Below are 13293 nucleotides of genomic sequence, written 5' to 3' on the forward strand. Positions count from 1 at the left end.
TAAAGGGTCTTCCTTTAACCAGCCCTCTTCCAGCGGATATAAGTGTAAACCTCTGTGACGGGAGCAGCCCGAGAGAAGGCTGCTGAGCATCAAGGACTTGGTGAGGAGATGGAGAGGCTCCAAACCCAGCTCCGTGGAGAGCTCCTTGGATCCTTGCAGCTCAGAGGAGACTTTCCTCTGGAGAGAAACAACAGTAGGGGTTGAGAGAACAAGCTAAAACAAGCCTGTGTTTGAGATGTGCTTGTCGGAGGCTGTTGAGTTAACCACTGGTCCATGTTGACCCATTGGGATCACACGGTTGTGATCCTAAGGGTCGCCATTGGCAGTGTTCAGTGTAGATTGTCAAGTTTTTCTTCCGAATCTGTCTAAGTCTAGAAGCTGCACTACACCATGTTCAGCATCACAGCAAAACACAGGCCTCCATGCACAGACAGCTGTGTGGTGGCTTTGAGTCAAGGACCCCATCTGAGTCAGTGTCTGACTTCCTGCTTGGTTAACAGAGAGGGGTTTGAAAGCATGGTGTCGCTTGTAGGTTTAAACCTTTCTCATAAGTTTCAAAAAGGAAGGAGAGGGTGGTATTGTACTAAACACTGAAGCATGCACAAGAACTCCGAGAGCACACTTTTCACTGTGACGCGCGCAAGGTGCTGGAGAGACGAGCGGGCTTTCAAAGGTGAATAGCATCACATGGTGCTTTCCGCATGTTTTCACAGCACAGGAGCTCACACTTGAGCTCCCAAACCTACAAAAGGTGCTTATGAATGCTTCCAACACTACAGCATGTATTACAGTTAATGCTGTACCGTTATGATTTAATCCTGCGGCTGTATATTTGTTTACATTTCTCCAAACTGTAAATGGTGCCACAGATAATCTGTAAGTGTGTAAAGTTTGAAAGATTTTAATGTTTTAGAATAGATTTACATCTACTTTATATACTATAGTAAATGAAAATATAGGGTCCTAATACATATATTTTACACATTCAGCACACATGACTTTTTCTTTAAATTTTCCGGTATTTCTAGGCTATGCAGTTCTTCTGTAAGTTTTTTCAAATTACCACATATCTCCAAAATGGTATCCAATCTATTTCTTTAAAAAAAAATCGCATGCATATGAGCCTGTTCAGTTCAAAGCCATGCTGTCCAAAGGTCAGCTGTTAGGAAAAGCCTGGCTTTGGGGTATGAACATCATGCACATTCCACTAATGGGTTGGGTTGCGTGTCACTGGGGGAGTTATTCAACCAGTGATGTTGACCATTCGTTTCCATGTCTTTAAGACAGAAGAAATGTCTACATTCAATGTTCATGAGGGCAATCAACCTTGCATTTAAGAGCCAGGTTCACAGCTTTGCACTCTGTAGGCATGGAATAAAGGAAGGGAAGGAGGAAATTCCAGTTCTTGATTCTGTCTTTTTCATAGTGAAGGATACAATTTAGTGAACTCGATAGCAATGATTTCAAGGAATTGCTTTGTGGGTCTCTCTGGAAGATCCACATTTTAGGTATCCTGGTTAGTTATCTTTTAAGCCCATCATGAATATTTGAAGATGGCATATTTATGTCACTAAACATAAATTACATGTACAGATTTGCATGTTTGCAAACATTTGTGGAAACTGTGTGTGTGTGTGTGTGTGATGCATTTATCTTACTACCATCTGTTTATTTCTTAGACAGTCCTGGCTCTCTCCAGAAGCAAGAACTATGGAGGGAGAAGTGGGAGAGGAGCCACTCGCCAAGCAGAAGCCTCTCTCGGCGCTCCATCAGCAAGGAGAGATGGGTGGAGACTCTCGTGGTGGCTGACACGAAGATGGTTGAGTATCATGGCAGTGAGAATGTGGAATCCTATATCCTCACCATCATGAACATGGTATGTCAGGCTGCAAAGGGCGGGAAGTTGGAAATAGATGTCATAAGTGATGCCCTCCCCGCTCACCCCTAAGAAAGCAAAAACATGAGATCTTTTTGTGACCCTTTAGCGTGTGTGTGTGTGTGTGTGTGTGTGTGTGTATGTGTGAATTTATTACTGGAGAGACAAATTCAGGACAAATTAGTATTTCCCCTTTTTAAAAACTGTATACACTTGAAAAATTTTCTGATTATTATTTACATATTGCTACTATTTAAAGAGGTCTGGCAGCAGTTCAAACCCACCAACTGCTCCGAGGGGGAAAGGTGAGGCCACCGGTAAAGATTTACAGCCTCGGAATCCCTGTCTTGAGTTGTTATAGCTCAGATCCAACTCTACACCACTGTGTTTGCTAGACTGGGGGCACCACGGTGAAGTGCTCCGTAGCTAACAGAAAGGTTGGCGGTGTGAATCCATATTGGTAACGCGATGGTTACTTCTCATGAGGTCGGCAGTTCAAAACTACCAGTTGCTCTGTGGGAGAAACATGCTGCTTTCCATTCTAGTAGAGAGTTAGTCTCCAAAGTCCACAGGGAACTCCTACCCTGTCCCGTTGGCTCTCTGGTGTTGGAATTGACTTGATGGCAGTCAGTTTGTCTTTTTTTGAGTGGCTCCTCTAGAGGAAACGTCTGACTCCATGAAGGCTAAAGCCTAGGAAACCCTATGGGGCGGTTGTTCTACTCTGTCATAGCGGGCTGTGTGAGTCAGCACTGGTCTGCTAGCACATAGCAACCACATTCTGTATATGTTTCAGGCTCTGCACAAGTGGGTAAGTGGAGGGAAAGGACGAGAGCAGGTTTGGCAAACTGCAGCTCCCAAGCCATATGCAGCTCTTTGGGTGCGTACATGTGGCTCTGAAACAAAATTGAAGCTGAAAATAAAGCTATCATCATTTCCTTTCAAGTTTAAAGATCGTATTCAGATCATGGTGATTGCATTTGTTTGTATAATTACATTTATAGGTCTCGTGTAGTTTTCAAATTGTTGTGAGGGACAGGATTGGCTCTTCCATCTCTAAAGTTTGCTGAACCCTGAATAAGAGCATGATCTCCTCCAGGCAGTTGGCATTGGAATTCCAGTAAAGGTTCAAGCTTCCTTACATCGTTACTGGTGTTTTCTGCCTTTCCAGGGAGGGTGTTAGTCTTACTGGCACAGAAATATAGTTGTTGGAGACTCCCTGAATTTTTCATTAGGCCATTCCATAAATGGTTGGTCTGAATGACTAGAGAAACAAATCCAGGGACACTCATATATGTGTACTAGAGAGCTTTATATCAAAGAGCAATTATATGTTGAGAAAAATCCCAGGCCAGTCCAGATCAAGTCCATAAGTCTTATATCAACCCATAAGTTCAATTTTAGTTCATAAATCTCTCTTCAGACTCACACAGCCACATGCAATGATGCTGAATGCAGGAAGATCACAGGCTAATGGATGAAAAGTCTTGTGGATCCAGTGGTGGTAGAAGCATCTCAGTGCTGGTGTGGGTCTCCATGTGACTCCCCCAGCTCCCAGAATGTGGCTCTTCAACAGGAAGGTGAAGCAGAGAGAGAGAGAGTGTCGTCCCAGAACGCTTCTCATGAGGTCATGCCCACAAGGAGGGACCACCGGGTTGTGACCTGATTGATTGGCTAAATTCCACCTCTTCACTCTTAATACCTTCAAGTCCACACTAGATTATGTAACTACCACAGTCCCCAAAGAAGAAACAATTTTACCTCATTAGAACTCCTCTTTAAATTATTCTCTGTATTGATTTTCTAATGTACTAAGCTATGAAAACTACAGACATTCTTCTGCTTCCTCTACCGTCTAGAGCTTCCCACACTGAACAAGATACTGGTGGTTTGGCTACCACCTCATGACACTTTGGTTCAGTTTGTTGGACTTTTGGTCTTGTGCTCTGGATGTTTAAGAACCCTTGGGGGTGACTGATGCGCCGTTAAAGGGGAGAAGCACTAACAGAGTGTTTCAGGGAGGAGAAAGCTTGACCTTTACCCATATGTGCCTGGACATCAGGTGAGGCAGGAACGCGTCCCTTTTTACCTACGATAAACCCCCTTCCAAACCTAGTCAGACCCAGGAAATTTTGTACCGGTTTTTGATGGTTAACATCCATGAAACAGATGCGTTTAGTTATACCGGATGTTATGTGATTTGGATGACCTCTGGTTGTCCTTGACTCAGCTGCTGCTGCCGGACACAAGCCTGGAAGCTGGAGGAGTTTGCAGTGGCAGCAGGAGCAGAGCAAGAGGAAGGGTCTGGGGGTGGGGAAGGGGAGGGGGTAGGGGGTAGGGGAATCCAGTGTGCCTGGTCCTGCTTGCTGCCTGCCTGCCTGTGCCCCAGACAGAATCAAGAGGCTGGACTCAGAGCCACGTCTTCTGCCTCACCTTCCTGTATCCTGTAGCCCTGGCGGGCCAGTGCTGCAAGGGTGACACAGACTCTGAACAGCTTCTCAGAGAATGTCAAAACAACTTAGCCTTGGTTACCCAGGGGACTGGATTCCTCCCCTTTTCTAGACTGTGCCTTGTTTATAGCCCCATGGCAAGAGTGATGGAGTGGAAGGATGGAATGACTATCTCAAGGTGGTATAGAAAACAAACAAAATACTCCAAACCAAACACATTGCCCTCCAGCTGATTCCAACTCACAGAAACCCTGTGGTTACTGGTGTTAGACTGGAAGTTACCCTATATGTGCAACAGTCCTGTGCCATCGGCACAATTGTTCTTATGTTTGAGCCCATTGTTGCGGTCCTTGTGTCAATCACTGCCATTGAGGGTCTTCCTCTTTTTCACTGGTCTTTTACCTTGTCGTTGTTATTGTTGGGTGTCAGTGAGTCACTTCTGACCCATAGGAACCCTACGCACAACAGAACAGAACATTGCAGGGTCCTGCACCAGCCTCACAGTTGCTCCTAAGCCTGAGCCCATTGTTGCAGCCACTTTGTCCATCCGCCTTGTTGAGGGCCTTCCTCTTCTTTGCTTTCCCATGTAGGATGTCCTGCTCCAGGGGCTGGTCCCCCCTGATAACATGTTGAAAGTATGTAAGATGAAGTCTTTCTGTCCTTGCCTCTACAGACCATCTGGCTGTACTTCTTCTGAGACAGATCGGCTTGTACTTGTAGCAGTTCCTGGTACTTTCCATATTCTCCACCAGCACGGCAATTCAAATGCGTCAATTACCTGTTATTTTAGCAAACAGGCATTCCCTTTTTCCAGGGTCAGCTCTCGCTTGGCAACATCCCCAGAGTATGTCAGACTGTGGTCTCACCATCCTCACTTCTAAGGAGTATCTGGCCATACTTCTATCAAGACAGATTTGTTTTTATATATCTTGTAGTCCATGTTACTTTCAATATTCTTTGACAAGACCATAATAACAACCATATAGAAGAGAGTAAAGCTGCTTCATAAATTCTCTAAGGATGCATTCTTAATGGGAGCAGCCTGCCATATCTTTTGCCCACAGAGTGGCTGGTGGGTTTGAGCCACTGACCTTTGATTTGGTAGCTGTGTGCTTTAACCATTGCTCTACCAAGTCTCTTTCCAAGAGGATCCACACACTAAACTCATTGCCATCGAGTCAATTCTGACTCATAACAAATCTATAGGGCACACTAGACCTCCCCCTGTGGATTTCTTAGAGTGTAATTGCTTAGGGGCGTAGAAAGCCTTCTTTTTCTCCAATGGAGTGGATGACAGTATTGAACTGTTGATCTTGTGGTTTTTTGTGCAACATGTAACCAACTATGCCCCTAGGGTTCCTTATCTGGACAGGATAGGCCCCTCTTATTGAACCAGTCACAGGGGACTAGAGAGACTCCAAACAAAGCACATGTCCAACAATAAAATCCCCAAAGGCATGCTGTACGGGAACGTACTTGGTGTTCACATGCCAGCTAAAGCCTCTTACACCAAGGGAGGGAAATGTCTCATCCTCTAGAGGCCAACAGGGGAAAACACAGCAACACTTAATTTACTGTGTCAGTTCTCCCTTCAGCTTCTGCAGAGATTACAGCCAGGGAAGCCCTATGGGACAGTTCTACACTGTAACACCAGGGCCACCGTGAGCCAGAATGGACTTAACAGACGTTTCATGCCAGAATTCCTGTGTGACCCAAATAGGATTAATGTGTTAGTGTAGGGGGTCAGGTGATGAAAACTTCGTAGACAAAAGTAAAGTCCTTGAGGGAATGAGTTGCTGGGCCTTGTTGCTCAGGATCGTAGTCTCAGGAGACAGCAGGTTAACTGGTTTAACGTAATCCATAAAGGCAGTGTTCCACATCCACATTTGGTGAGTGGCAACTAAAATCATAAAAGCTCAAGCCCAAGTTACAACTCTTAGTCTCTTGATGCAACTGTTGATCTCGCCATGTCCAGATCAAAGGTGAGTGATGGAAATCCAAGAACCATTGAAATGATTTGTACAATGGACTAACGTACCAGGAAAATATCAGTCTCCATGCCTCTGAGACCAGAAAAACTAGATGGTGCCCAACTACCACTACCAACTGCTTTAAAAGATCCTTGGCAGGAGAGGAAAATGTGGAACAAACCAACAAAAATAGACTTATTATTTGGATAGACACTGGTGGAACTCCTAACACTATGGCCCTCAATTACAATTCAAATCTGGAAATGAACTCACCCCCAGGGCTCAATTTTCAGCCACACAATAGACTGGCATGTAAGGGAAAAATAACACAAACAAGGTACACACACCTTAGGGTAATCAGTTATCTGAGATCCACAGGGCAGCATTTACCCATGGTCACCTTTCAGACGGGTTAGGGAATAAGGGATAGCTAGAGAGCAGAGAAAGGAAATGGGATAAGTGATATTGCACGATAGGGATTCAGCCACATGTATGCATTGTTCAATGGGAAACTGATGTGATTTTTAAACCTTTATCTGGTACACACACACACTCACACACTCACACACACACGGTTAATAAGCTAAGCTAAGAACCAATGGTGGGTAGTCAGAGTCTACCCAGAGATGCCTCAGAAGAACAGACTCCTTATCTAGAAAAAGCAGCCACTGAAAACTCGGTGCAGCAAAGTTTCACTCCGCCAGGCATGCAGTCAGAATCAAATTGACAGCAAGAATTGAGTTTTGTTTTTCCTGTTTTCCGTATAGGGAGCTCTGGGTGCAAGCGTTATGAGTTGGGATGCTCACCATAAGGTCAGCAGTTTGAAACCACCTACCACTCTGTGGTAGAAAGACAAGGCTCTCTATTCCCCTAAAAGTTACCGTCTCGGAAACTCACAGGGGTGGTTCTACTCGAGCCTCTCGAGTTGCTATGAGCCTGCATTGACTCCATGGCAGTGAGTTTGGGTTGGGGAGTTATTTTCTTATAAAAATAAAGGAGGGAAAGTTAAATCCAGGAAATTGAATACTAAAAACAAGAAAAATATAAGTTTAAAGAATATGATGATTGAATCATTGGTACTTTAGGGGATTTATAGAGAAAAATAAGTAGGTAAAGATATCAGAGAGGGAAATATTATAAGCCATTTCAAATGCCCGGCTGTCTGTGAAGTAGCTGGTTCCATGAGTTCAGAGGGTGTCTGCAGAGTCATAGGTTGGTCTCAGGAGCAAAGAGCTTACAGTACAGCATTATGTAGGAGGAAGTATAAAGAAGTTCTTAATTTCTCCATAGAGTCAGGAAATGAACCCCTGAGCTGATGGTGATTCTTATGCAAATTCCTAGACATTGCATACGGAGACTGTCTCCCCAGTGCAGGACTTTACTTGCTAATCAAATAGCAGCTTAGGCTGAATTCTTTCCTTCAGTCCCCCTTTCCTTCTTTCTGGCTAAGAAGAGCTAATTGTAGTTTCCTCAGAGCTGAGATGATTTCATTTTACAGATGCCTCATTACATTTTTATTAGGAAGAATTAGTGGTTGCAGATCAGTTGGCCGTTGGCCAATGACATAAACCATGAAGAGGATGAAAATTGTTTAGGAGATTGTGCTTCAGACCTTTGAGCCCCTGGATGGAGGGGCAGCAGAAAAGAAGACCCTTGAGCAGATGGCTTGTGCAGCAGCTACAACAATGGGCTCACACACAGCAGCCCTGGTGAGGATGGTGCAGGACCAGGTAGTGCTTTGTTCTGTTGTGCAGAAGGTCACTATAGGTTAGAAGAGACCCCACAGCAGCTAACAACAACGGCAATAATTATTAAGGGTATCAGTAGCCCTGGTGGATAGCGATTGCCTGCTGGGATTTCTCTGGAGAAGACCAGCTTACTCACAGCTCAAGTGTTGTTCTTCGGTGCTAATGAGTCAGTTTTTGCATCATATAGACCCCACAGGGCAGAGGAAAACTGCCCTAAATACCAAAGAACTCTTTGAAGTCATTAGAGAGTCAGGTTGAGGATGAAGGTGTTCCTGAATCAAGTAGAAGTAGATTTGATGGCAGCGAGTTTAGGGGGGTTGTTTTGGTTTGGTTCAGATGCTTACATCGGAACAAAGAAGACCAGAGAAGGATGGAGGATGCACTTGAATTGCAGGCTGATGAAGAGTGTGGACGTTACCATGGACTCCCAGAACAAGAAGCCCCGGTAGTCCTGTGGGCTAGACACCGGACTGCTAATGCCACGGTCCCTAGAGACTTCCTCTCACCTACTTTGGACATGCTATCAGGGGAGACCAGGCCCTGGGGAAGGACATCATGCTTGGCAGAGTAGAGTGCCAGCAAGAAACGAATATACTCAACTAGATGGATTGACACAGTGCTGCCTGAATAGAATGAAGAATAAAAATAATTGTGAGGATGGTGCAGCCAACAGTGGTTCACTCTGTTGTACATAAGGTCATTGTGAAAGGGAGCTGACTTGAGGTCACCGAACAACAATGACAAATCTTTCAGAATCAGATCATCAGGGTTTTTCCCCAGAGAACCATTGAGGGAGTTTGAACCACCAATCTTTTCATTAACACCTGAGCCCTGAACAGCTGGGCCAGTGGTCAGAATGAGGCCATCAGCCTATCTCATTCTTCATTATATTCCACCCAAAACTCTTCACCTATAAACTACTCTTTATTTGAAGTGAGTTCGTTACATTGCTGTTTTTTCATTTTCTGACATCCTGATCTCGACCCTTGGGTGGTGCACATGGTTTGTCTTTAGCTTCATCTTTCTTCAGCAGAGCAGATGGTGATTTTGAACTGCTGATCTTGTGACTAACTGCCCAATGCCAAACCTGTTATGCCACCTGGGCTCCTTTGTCTTTATGTTGTTCTCAGGTGCCATCAAGTCAGTTCCAATCCAGAGTGACGCTGGGCACAACAGAGTGAAACACTGAGCCTGTGCCAGCCTCACGATTGTTCCTAGGCACGAACCAGTTATTGCAGCCACTGTTGCAGTTCAAACTCACCTAATGGCTCAGAATAAAAAAGAGGGAGAACATGAAGAAGGTGGAAGAGGAGGAGGAGGAGGAGGAGGAGGAGGAGACTGGTGATCTGCTTTCATATAGATTATAGCCAAGAAAACACTGGAGAGCAATTTCATTCTGTAACAAATGGGGTCAATTCTGACGCGGGCACATGGGGTTATTTGCTTGTGTATTTGGGCATCCTCCTCTCTGCACTGGGAACTAACCAGTTTTCTCTTCTGCCTCCAGGTGGCTGGACTGTTCCATAACCCCAGCATCGGCAACGCCATTCACATTGTGGTGGTCCGGCTCATTCTGCTGGAAGAAGAGGAGGTATGGAGCAGGGTCCCTTTCGTTCTCCTGCCCTGTATCCTCACGCTCTTCTCTTTCTTCGGGAGAGTTGTGGAAACACAAAAGGTGTTTGGAAGCTGATCAAAAAGGAAAACAGCATTGGTTTCTTGGATGTTCTGTAATGTGGAGTGGCCAAAGGAGAATGCTTCTAGGATAGGTAGAGCTGAGCTTACCTGGCCAGTAGCACATACACCAGACTTATAGCAATCAGTAAGGATGCCCCATGGTAGAAACAGACTTAGTCTTGATATGGCTGAATGGTTGCAATAAGAGTTGGGAAGGAGATGGAAACCTTGGGCCTTTTTTATAGCCTTTACCTCTTGCACATTCCTACAAATCTGGAAGGTCTGGGCTTTCTTAACTTTCTATACTCTTACCTGTGACGATTTCATCTATTCTTAGAAATCTGCATGTTTTCTGAATTCTGAGATTGTCAATTGATATCACCAGGCCAATTCACCTGAGCTCTAAATTCATATCCACTTGCTTGCTTCATATCCCAACCTATGTGCATCAGTCTGCTCAAACTTAAAAAAAATAACATGCCCAAAATGGAATTCTTAATTAGCCCCTTCTTTAATCCTCCCACCTCTGTCCCCTTCTCCAATCCCTAACCCAGCCATCTTACCCATCTCTGTAAAGAGGGTTACTGTTTCACCAGTCAAGTAGCCGATCCTGATTCCACATCCAGTTTTACCATCAATTTTAAGGCCCAATTCCAGAACCAATCACAGTTCATGATCACATTTGGTCATCAGGCCTTATCTTGCCTGTGGATCAAACCCACCAGCTGGTCATTGGGAGAAAGATGAGGCTATCTGTTCCCCAAAAGATTTACAACCTCAGAAACCTTATATAGCATCAGTTTGAGTCAGAATCAACGTGATGACAGTGAGTTTATAAATGCATCCATTTCTTCTGTTGTGCCTTTCAACCTACCCCTGGTGGCATAGGGGTTACACACTGGGCTGTGGGCTGCACATTCAGCAGTTCAAAACCATCATTCACAGGGACAGAGCCCCTTTCAACCAGCTTTGCCATCTTGTCTGTTTCATTACCAAATGAAGTAGCTCTTTAATTTGTATCCTCATTGCCATCAAATCAATCTCAACTCCTAGTGACCCAATTAGACAGAGTAGACCTTCCCTGTGGGTTTCTGATGCTGTAAATCTGTCCAGGAGAAGAACGCTTCATCTGTAATGGAGTATTTGTATGTTTTTGTCTTGAAAATAGCGCTTTGATAACTTGAAGTACAAAAATGTTTGTCATTATAAAATGGTTGTCTATATGTTTATGTTTCACTACACTTGTGCAGAGGAAGTTAGAGTTTTCAGACTTTTCTAAAAGAATTTTCAAAAAAAGAAAAAGAAGAGAAGACAGTTCCTTGTTCGAAGAAAAATCTTGATTCTCGGTAATCCGCGCAGTACCAGAGTAGGTGTCAAATTGTTACTTCCAAGGACCAGTCCCTCTGAACTCCACAGCCCTTCATTTGTGAAAACCTTTTGTGTTAGTCTGGGTAGACTAGAGAAACAAAATTCATAGACACTCATATTTTATAAGAGAGAGTTTTATATAAAGGGTAAGTGTTCATTAAGAAAGCATCCCAACCCAGTGCTGTCCAAGCCCATAAGTCCAACATTAGCCTGTATGTCCGACACCAATCTACAAAGTCCTCCTCCATCTCACAGAACACGTGCAATGATGCCAAATGCAGGAGGAAAGCTGAATCAGTGGGTGTGTCAGCATCTCAGCGCTGGCAGGGGTTTTCTTAGCACCCAGGGCTGCATCAGGGTAGGTCCATGTGGCTTCTCCTCAGGGGTTTCTCACAGGAAATGAGCCTTGCCAGCTGAGGCAGAGAACTAGCTAAGGCAGCTGCACATGGATTCAACCATCAGAGAACAAGGCTCGCCGAGCCATTTATCTCTCTGCCCCTTCCATTAATCTCACATGTGTTCAGCAGCCAGGTTGGCACAATAAATCTTAACTCTCACACCTCTTCATTTTAGAGGCACCAAGACTGAGGTCTTGTTGCCAGTGGAGTTCTTTGGAAGAATGTTATTAGCTACTGCCCCTGATTACTGCATCATGATTTTATTATCTTTTTTCTTTCCACTCGGATTCTGTAAGAGCAAAGCTACATAGACGATTTGCTACAGACCATTATGGGTCCCTACCTACCTCTCGCTAAATACATTCCTCATTCAGACATTTATATAATTTCCATATGATACAAGAGTCACAAGGTAAGAACAAAACTGCAGAATGGTCATTCATAAATCTTATTTATCTGATTCCCAGAAAACGTTTCAGGCCATTCTTCAGGTCTTTCACTAATCAACAAGCCCAACAAAAGCAAAACAACAATCCTAGCACTTAAATACTATCAAAGTAGCACCCTTGGGCAGGGAGGGCAGTCCATCAATTGGAGTCTCTCCAGTTGTGTTGGTGGCTTGTGTGCTGTGATGCCGGACACTATATCATCAGTATTGCAAATACCGCCAGGGTCATCCGTGATGGACAGGTTTCAGTAAAGCTTCCAGACTATGACAGGCCAGAAACCCATTTCAGAAAAACTAGCCACTGAAAATCTTATAAACAGCAGTAGAACTTTGACATAATACCAGAAGATCAGATCTTTGAATAATACTAGTGACTGCTATTATTGAAATGCCTGGATCAATATCGCCTGCTTTCGTTGGGTTTGTTGATTAGTCAAAGACCTGCAGACGCAGTTAAGTTAAAATTTAACATCTTATCATTTGATCTCCCTTTTGATCACTTTAAATTTGTTCTAGTTTTTAATATTTCCTGCCTTTTTGATTGAGTTTGTCTCAGCTTTACTTTGTTATTGTCGCTAGTTTTTAAAAATGTTTTTCTGTATTTGAAATTCAGAATACGTATATCTACAGAGATAGTAACTGGATAGTAACTGGTTTCTTAGGAGGGGGTGGGGAGGGAAAAAATGAGGAACTGATACCAAGGGCGCAAGTAGAAAGAAAATGTTTTGTAAAGGATGATGGCAAAAAATATATAAATAAATAAATAAATAAATAATTTTTAAAAAAGGATGATGGCAACATATGTACAAATGTGCTTGATACAACTGATGTATGGATTGTTGTAAGAGTTGTGAGAGCCCCCAATAAAATGATTAAACAAATAATTAACAAACTGTACAATTCAATAGTTCGATGATGTTAGGAAGAATTGTATAATCATCACCACAACCAATCGTAGGACATTTTCTTCCTTCTTATACTCATCATTATTAGCTCCCCATTTCCCCCAAACCTCCCTGTGGTCATGATAGTGGGGAGAGGGAGCATTAAAGAACTAGAGGAATGTTGTATGTTTTGTTTGTTAATTACATGACAATAGAACTTAAAAAAAAAACTGTGACTAAGAGTCCTTTTGAATTGTGGACCACTGGAGAGTACTTGAAGAAAGTGATGCCCAAGTTCAGTTTCAAAGAAATAGATGGAATTAATAGGTAAGAAATACCCCAGGGACAAAATCCTACATGAACAATGGCTTTGCTGCTTTAACTGCTGTTGCTAGGTGATATATAATCAGTTTCAGCTCATAATGATTGAACAACAGAGCAAAGCACGTTCTAGCCCGGTACCATCTCACACTTGTTGGC

At 43.6% G+C, this 13293-nt stretch overlaps 1 protein-coding gene across 1 annotated transcript in view; it reads left to right on the top strand.

Annotated features, from left to right (window-relative positions):
• Window positions 1–597: 597 nt before the first annotated feature.
• Window positions 598–13293, top strand: part of ADAMTS12 (ADAM metallopeptidase with thrombospondin type 1 motif 12) — a 159790-nt gene continuing 147094 nt past the window's right edge. Inside the window, exons 1-3 of the mRNA XM_045285263.1 lie at window positions 598–673; window positions 1680–1876; window positions 9549–9632. Of these exons, the coding sequence (XP_045141198.1) occupies window positions 598–673; window positions 1680–1876; window positions 9549–9632 (357 nt within the window). The remainder of the gene's footprint in view (window positions 674–1679; window positions 1877–9548; window positions 9633–13293) is intronic.

The sequence above is a fragment of the Echinops telfairi genome, unplaced genomic scaffold (genome assembly GCF_000313985.2).
Source record: "Echinops telfairi isolate 266 unplaced genomic scaffold, ASM31398v2 ScPeMD7_7469;HRSCAF=8507_1, whole genome shotgun sequence".
In the NCBI taxonomy this organism is placed as follows: domain Eukaryota; kingdom Metazoa; phylum Chordata; class Mammalia; order Afrosoricida; family Tenrecidae; genus Echinops; species Echinops telfairi.